The sequence below is a fragment of the Odocoileus virginianus genome, chromosome 30 (genome assembly GCF_023699985.2).
Source record: "Odocoileus virginianus isolate 20LAN1187 ecotype Illinois chromosome 30, Ovbor_1.2, whole genome shotgun sequence".
Taxonomy (NCBI): Eukaryota; Metazoa; Chordata; class Mammalia; order Artiodactyla; family Cervidae; genus Odocoileus; species Odocoileus virginianus.
In genome coordinates, this window is record NC_069703.1 from 31,411,323 (window position 1) to 31,419,786 (window position 8,464).

Below are 8,464 nucleotides of genomic sequence, written 5' to 3' on the forward strand. Positions count from 1 at the left end.
GTGGAAGGTCATTCCCTCCAGCAGAAGTCTCCTCTCTTTTATGGAGCAGAAATGGTCAAGAGAAGACGCGAGAGTCTTTCAGATGACTGTGACTCCCCAGGCGAGGTGGGAAAGATGGGGTTATTTGAGAGGACCGTTGCATTTATAGGGCCTCTTATCTTTACGGCAAAATCCCAACTGGGCATCGGGATGCAATAAGAAAGAAAACAACAACCATAAAGATTTGGTTGAAGAGTGTGGGGTTGTGTGCCTCAGGTGGGCAGCTGGACCCACCATTGGAGGGGGGTCCTTGTCACCCTGAGATTCTCTGTTAAGTTAGGGCCTGATGACACGGAGCTGAGAAATCCTGGTGGAGCTGCTGGGAGCAATTCCCAGATCCACTGGGGGGTCCTCTCCACTCCCCCCCAACTCTGCCAGCCAAATGTGGGCATGCCCCTGCCGCAGCAGGAGAGCCACTCCTGTGCACAATTTCTCCCTGTCTGTCCCTGGGAGCAGGTCAGTGGGAGACCTGAGCCACCAGGACCTTCGGAGAGGCGAGATGGGCATCAGACAGCATCAGCGAGAGCACAGGAGGACTTCCCGTAGGCTCTGACTTCCCAGGAGGGAAAATATGTCACAGCCAGAAACAGATGCTAGCTACCCAAACACACAAAATCAAACCAAAAGAAAGAAGGGGGGGGGAGAAATTGAAAAAAAAAAGGAGTTCCAGTTCTATTTGTTCTACAATACCATTAATATTTCAATACTTTTCATCCAGATATAGAAAGAAAAGTCAGGGGCATTGGACTAAAAGGAACAGGAGACCCCCTTCCTTTGTTGCGGTCAAGTAGTTTCTTCCCCATCCCCAAAGAGTTTATTAATAGCTATGCTATACCCGTGGCAAGCGTTAGTCTATTGTCCAAAAGCACAGTTCTTGACCCAAGACAGCCGTTCTGGCGTTGGCTGGCAAGTCCAGCCGGCATTTACTCTCCCAAGGGAGCAGGTCGGCTGCAAACCGCTTCCTCTGTTCACCATGATGGTAAGCTGCAGAGGCAGAAGGGACCCCGGCTCCACCCGGTCGGAGCTCGCTCAGGCGATGGAGGCGATCTCGCTGGGTTTCTGCTCCCTGCAGAAGAGAGTCCTGGGGGACGGCCCGCGGCCGCCGCGGTGGCCCGGGTGGGAGCAGAAAAGCAGAGCCAGCAGCAGCGCCAGGGTGACGAGGAAGCTGAGCACCCACCGGATGACGCCGGGGTAGATGAAGGGCAGGATGAGGACGATGAGCAGGACCAGCAGGAGCAGGTGCGCCGCCAGGCGCCGAGCCGCCGCGCGGTTGGCGCTCACCGCGTCCTGCTCCTCCTCTGCGGCCGCGCTGGGCCGCCCTGCCGTCAGGGCGGCAGGGTTCGCCAGGCCCTGCGGACGGAGCGGCACCTCCAGGCCCGGCCGGGCCAGCCGCGCCAGCACGCTCTCCTGGTCGCGCAGGGTGCAGACGAGGCCCCCGGGGACGGCCGTGACCTTGCGGCACAGCGGGCAGGGGACGGACCAGGCGTCGTCCTGCACGCAGAGCAGCAGCTTCAGGCAGACGGCGCAGAAGGCGTGCTGGCAGCCCAGCAGCTTGGGCGGCCGGGCACTGCTGTAGGGCTCCCGGCACACCAGGCACTCCAGGTCGCCCTCCGTGGGGCCCCCAGGACCTCCAGCGCGGCCCGCGGGGTCGGAGGGGGTGGCTTCTTGGCAGACTGGCTGGGGCTGCTGCGGTATCTCGGGGCAGGCCATTCTCGGCACCGGAGCCCCCAGGACGGGGCAGCTCACGGCCTGGGCATCGACAGGCAGAAATCAGTGGGTGTTGCTAGGACCCGAAGGCCGTCTGGCCGCAGGCTGGGTGGCTGGAGCCTCCTCCGCCTCCTTCTCGTCTTCAGCTGTCTGCCACCACTCTCCCAGGGCTGCTCAGCTTGTTTCTTGGCTCACATTGTCCCTTCAGTTATTATTATTTCTTTCCTTGAAACCTAGGGTTAATCAGTAACTCTCCGGCTGGAGACTTTGAATTGCCTGATAGAAAGGCCACCGGGGCAGGGAGAGCCAGTGCGGGAATCAGGATTTTCCTGTTGGGGCTGGTGCGTCACGAGTGCCCGCAGGACTGCGACTTGTGAGCTTCAGGATATGTTAGAATCACCACCACCCCATCCCAGAATCTCTTTAAAAAAATAATTTTTTTATTTAGGGCTATGTCAGGTCTTGGACTTGCATGGTGGTTCAGCAGTAAAGAATCCCCCTGCCATGCAGGAGACGCATGGGTTTGATCCCTGGGTCAGGAAGATCCCCTGGAGAAGGAAATGACAACCCACTCCAGTATTCTTGCCTGGAAATCCCATGGACGGGAGTCTGGTGGGCCACAGTCCGTGGGGTCACAAAAGAGGCAGACACACAACTTCTTGACTGAACAGCATCAGGTCTCGGTTGTGGTGTGTGGGTTTTCTCTCCAGTTGCAGTGCTTGGGTTTAGTTGCCCCACAACATGTAGGATCTTAGTTCCCCAACTGGGTATTGAACCTGAGTCTGCTGCAGTGGAAGGCAGATTCTTAGCCACTGGGAGGGAGGTCCTCCCAGGAACCTTTCAAAATACAAGTTTCCAGGTCCCCAGACCCAGAGATTGAGATTCAGCAAGGTCCGGATGGAAATCTCAGAATTTGCCCCATTTATAAACGTCATCATGATTCTAACCCAGGTGGATTGGGGGGACCCCACTTGGAGAAACACTGCCATGGGTGGATCTCCATGAAAGGTTTTGGATGTCAGGATCAGTGGGAAAAAGTTTGCACTTTGAGGCCATTTGCAAGCAGGCCGCCTTGTGAAGAAGAGAGAAGTGGTGGGAAAAGGATTCTGAGTGTCAGGGGGAGAAAGCCCAGCCAAGCCCAGTAAAACCCCAACAGCTCAGCGGTGTTTACCACCTGTCACGGCCATCCATTCCCTCACAGTCACGGTAGTTGTGTTAACTGTTCCTGATTCCCGAGCCATGCACGTCACGGATGGAACAATAGGTGTGTTTGTTGTGTGCAGACACACTGCAGGCCCAGGAGTCACACGAACAGCTGATGTTTATTTGGGCCTCCTTGGAGCCGAGCCTCGTGACAGAGTCCTCACCTCTGATCGCCCTGCATCTTGGCACGGCCCTGGAAGGACGGCGCTGCTGAGGCCTGGAAGCAAAGGCGAGGTGTGGTCAGGGCAGACCTGCTGGCCGCTCGCCAAGGGGCCTTCCGTGGGGCCAGGACCCCGGGGATCTACCAGTGCCCAAGGTCGGGGTCCCAGCTTCTTGGGTCCAGGAACTCGGTCTCGTCTGTTGGTGTGGCGGCAACTGGCCTTTAGGCAGCTGACTCCAGTTAACAGGACTCATGTGGGACTGACAGACACACTGCGTGGCGGTTAAGAAATCGTGATTCCCGGGACTTCCCTGGTGGTCCAGTGGTTAAAATTCCATCCTCCCAACGCAGGGGGCGCTGGTTTGATCCCTGGTTGCGGAATGAAGATCCCACATGCCACTTGGTGCGGTAAAAACAAGCAAGTTGTTTCGTTGTTCATTCACTAAGTCGTGTCTGCTCTGTGACCCCGTGGACTGCAGCACGCCAGGCTCGCTTGTCCTGCACTGTCTCCCAGAGTTTGCTCAAACTCATGTCCATTGAGTTGGTGATACTATCTAACCGTCTCATTCTCTGCCTCCCTCTTCTCCTTTTGCCTTCAACCTTTCCCAGCATCAGGGTATTTTCCAGTGAGTCATCTCTTTGCATCAGGTGGCCAAAGTATTGGAGCTTCAGGTTCAGCATCAGACCTTCTAATGACTATTCAGGGTTGATGGCTTTTAGGATTGACTAGTTTGATCTCCTTGTTGTCCAAGGGACTCTCAAAAGTCTTCTCCAGCACCACAATTCAAAAGCAAACAACACAAACTTTATATATATGTATAACCGTATCACTTTGCTATACAACAGGAACTAACAAGACATTGTAAACCAACTATAACAAAAAAGTTAAAGTCTAAGAAAAAAAAAAGTGTGATTCTGTTGCCTCGCCCTGAATATCAGAGAGTGGGGTGACACAATCCACTTCTTCAAAGTACTCTCTCCGAGGCCATGCTGAATCCAGAAGCATGAGCCTGGCCCTCCTTCGCTGCTCCTGTCACCTGCTGAGGTCCACAGGGTCCAGCTCCTCTGAATCAGTGCTGTCCCTATTCCAAGGGGCAGGCTCTGCTCTCCTGCCTCAGGCCCCCCGGGCCCTCTGTCTCTGAAATCCACTTCTCCACTGTACCCCCTGTCATCACATTTCCCCTCCTCCACCTTCAATGTGACAGTTATTTCTTTCTACTCTGCTCTCCCCCAGATCAAGCTGAAGGGTGGCTCAGATCTAGCACGTTTCCTCCCCAGGCCCAACATCCATTTCTGCTTCTACAGAGGCCTGTCTTTCTTTTGGGTAACTGCTGCGCTCCATGTTCATTCTGTGTGATTTGCAGTTCTGCCGGAGCTGGGAGGTGATGTAATTCAGGGCAGGCCAATCAGCATATTCACCCCACTGGCTAAAAGAAGGGGTTCAGACTTCAGCATGTGAGCTAAGCCAAAGCAACGAGATTCAATTCTGGGACTTCTGTTGGAATGACTGACAAGTTTCTCTTTCCAAACTAGAGGATAGAACCCTTAGTTACCGGGACCACACTGTGGCACAAAAGAAAGATGAGAAAAGAATCAGAAAAAAGTCTGATGGCATTGAATGCCTGGATCTAGCCATACCTGAAGCCGGAAATCTTCAGATTTTATTTTATTTTTTAGTTATAATAATTGATAAAATCCACCTGGATTTTTATTCTTAAATCAGCTCGAGTTGGATTTTTCTGTCCCTTGTAAGGGAAAAATCATTTGAGTAACATAGCAATAGATGAAGAAAAGAAGCCTTTAATTGCTATCTGACATGGACAATCAAAGTATACACGGCCAAGAGAGAACTAAGGCCTGTGGGTTATTGTGCCAAAAAAGACTTTGTGTCTCTTCTCTGCTTTGGCATGCATTATATAAATCTCCTTTCTGTTTGCTAGACCCTAGGGAGGGTTGAGATAGGAGAAAAAAGAAATATGTTGAGCTGCATTCATTTATAACAAGAAATAGAAAATTATGTGGATAACACAGTTCAGTCAGCTTGGCTGGTGACGCCCCGCTCTCTGCTAGCCAGCCCTGTGTATGTGCTAAGTCACTTCAGGCATGTCCAACTCTGTGTGGCCCTGTGGACTGTAGCCCACCAGGTTCCTCTGTCCATGGGCTCTCCAGGCAAAAATACTGGAGTGGGTTGCCATGCCCTCCTCCAGGAGATCTTCCTGACCCTGGGATTGAACCTGCTTCTCTTACGTCTCTTGCATTGGCAGGCAGAGAGATTCTTTACCACTAGCGCCACCTGGGAAGCCCCTAGCCAGCTCTGAGTGAGTAGTAATAGTCGCCCACTTATGTCAGACTGTTTGTGAGCCCATGGATTATAGCCTGCCAAGCTCCTCTGTCCATGGAGTTCTCCAAGCAACAATACTGGGAAGCCAAATATTCAGGAAGGTAGCTAGGGGAAGTTGAAGTCAGACCAAGGAAAGTTATTTGGGATTAGTGTTTAAAGAATAACGTTTGATGTTGTTGGGCAGCTACTGTGAAGAAAACATATATTGAGTTTAACAGCTCAAGTATTATAGAAATATATAAAGTAGAAAGTGAAAGTTCATGAAGGTTCCTTGGCTTAACCACTTACACCGGTTTTATAGTTAGGCATCCAGCTCCTGTCACGTTACTAGCTGCACGGCTTCTGACAAGTCTTCTCAACTTCACTGACACTCAGTTTCTCACTTCGAAAAAATGGAGACAGTAACACTAAGAAATCGTGGGAGATTACTTAAGGCCCCACCTCCATCAAACCCTGCTCAGGGCAGACTGGGTAATTTATACACCTCGCTATGTCTCTGACCTCAGTGTAACTGATCTCACAAGGGGACACAGAGATAAGACATTCTGATGATCTGCTTAGCCAGTGTTTCTTAAAGAGAAGTGACAAAGAGGCATAGCCTGAAGAGGGGATACCAAGTGGGGATACAAAGTGGGAGATCGGGATTGACATATATACCCTACCATGTGCGAAATGGGGTTCCCTGGTGGCTCCGCAATAAGGAATCTTCCTGTTAATGCAGGAGACGTGGGTTTGATCCCTGGGTTGGGAAGATCCTCTGGAGAAGGAAATGGCAACTCACTCCAGTATTCTTGCCTGGGAAATCCCATGGACAGAGGAGCCTGGCAGGATATAGTCCATGGAGTTGCAAAGAGTAGGACACAGCTTAGCAGCTAAACAAGAATATGTGACACAGGTAACTGGTGAGACCATACTGGATACACAAGGAGCTCCACTCAGCGCTCTGTGGTGACTTAAATGGGAAAGAAATCCAAAAAAGAGGATATACATATACATATGGCTGATTCCATCCCCAAGAGAAAGGAATGCAAAAAGGGAAAATGGTTGTCTGAGGAATCCTTACAAATAGTTGAGAAAAAAGAGTAGCGAAAGGCCAAGGAGAAAAGGAAAGATCTATCCATCTGAATGCTGAGTTCCAAAGAATAGCAAGGAGAGATAAGAAAGCCTTCCTAGGTAATCAGTGCAAAGAAATAGAGGAAAACAATAGAATGGAAAGACTAGAGATCTCTTCAAGGAAATTAGAGACATCAAGGGAACATTTCATGCAAAGATGGACACAATAAAGGGCAGAAACGGTATGGACCTAACAGAAGCAGAAGATATTAAGAAGAGGTGGCAAGAATACACAGAAGAACTGTACAAAAAAGATCTTCATGACCCAGATAACCACGATGGTGTGATCACTCACCTAGAACCAGACATCCTGGAGTGCAAAGTCAAGTGGGCCTTAGGAAGCATCATTACAAACAAAGCTAGTGGAGGTGATGGAATTCCAGTTGAGCTATTTCAAATCCTGAAAGATGATGCTGTGAAAGTCCTGCACTCAAGATGCCAGCAAATTTGGAAAACTCAGCAGTGGCCACAGGACTGGAAAATGTCGGTTTTCATTCCAATCCCTAAGAAAGGCAATCCCAAAGAATGCTCAAGCTACTGCACAATTGCACTCATCTCACACGCTAGCAAACTAATGCTCAAAGTTCTCCAAGCCAGGCTTCAATAGTACCTGAACCGTGAACTTCCAGATATTCAAGCTCAGTTTAGAAAAAGCAAAGGAACAAGAAATCAAATTGCGAACATCTGTTGGATCACAGAAAAGCGAGAGAATTCCAGAAAAACATTTACTTTTGCTTCACTGACTATGCTAAAGCCTTTGACTGTGGGGATATCAACAAACTGTGGAAAATTCTCTAAGAGGTGGTAATACCAGACCACCTTAGCCTCCTGAGAAATCTGTATGCTGGTCAAGAAGCAACAGTTAGAACCAGACATGGAGCAATGGACTGGTTCCAAATGGGGAAAGGAGTACATTGAGGCTGTATATTGTCACCCTGCTTATTTAACTTATATGCAAAGTACATCATACGAAATGCTGGGCTGGATGAAGTACAGGCTGGAATCAAGATTGCCAGGAGAAATATCAATAACCTTAGATTTTCAGATGATACCACCATAATAGCAGAAAAAGAAGAGGAACTAAAGAGCCTCTTGATGAAAGTGAAAGAAGAGATTGAAAAAGCTGGCTTAAAACTCAGCATTCAAAAACTAGGATCATGGCATCTGGTCCCATCACTTCACAGCAAATAGATGGGAAAACAATCGAAACAGTGACAGACTATTTTCTAGGGCTCCACAATCACTGCAGATGGTGACTGCAGCCATGAAATTAAAAGATGCTTGCTTCTTGGATGAAAACCTATGACAAACCTAGACAGTATATTACAAAGCAGAGACTACTTTGCCGACAAAGGTCCATCTAGTCAAGGCTATAGTTTTTCTAGTAGTCATGTATGGATGTGAGAGTTGGACCATAAAGAAAGCTGAGTGCTGAAGAATTGATGCTTTTGAACTGTGGTGTTGGAGAAGACTCTTGAGAGTCCTTTGGACTGCAAAGAGATCAAACCAGTCCATCCTAAAGGAAATCAGTCCTGGATATTCACTGGAAGGACTGATGCTGAAGCTGAAGCCCCAATACTTTGGCCACCTGATGTGAAGAACTGACTCATTAGAAAAGTCCCTGATGCTGGGAAAGATTGAAAGCAGAAGGAGAAGGGGATGACAGAAGATGAGATGGCTGGCGTTACCAACTCGATGGACATGAGTTTGGGCAAGCTCTGGGAGTTGGTGATGGACAGGGGAGGCCTGGCATGCTGCAGTCCATGGGGTCCCAAAGAGTCAGACATGACTGAATGATTGCTGATTCACTGAATGATGGCTGATTCACTTCACTGTTGTAGCAGAAACTAACACAGCATTGTTAAGTAAGTGTACTCCAGTAAAAATTTTTAAAAAAGAAA

General features: G+C 49.5%; 1 protein-coding gene across 1 annotated transcript; it reads right to left on the minus strand.

Moving 5' to 3' along the window:
* Nucleotides 1–809: 809 nt before the first annotated feature.
* Nucleotides 810–1,749, minus strand: RNF186 (ring finger protein 186). Its single transcript, XM_020899186.2, has one exon. The coding sequence runs from the start codon at nucleotides 1,747–1,749 to the stop codon at nucleotides 1,069–1,071; it is 681 nt and encodes a 226-aa protein (XP_020754845.1). The 3' UTR covers nucleotides 810–1,068.
* Nucleotides 1,750–8,464: the final 6,715 nt, after the last annotated feature.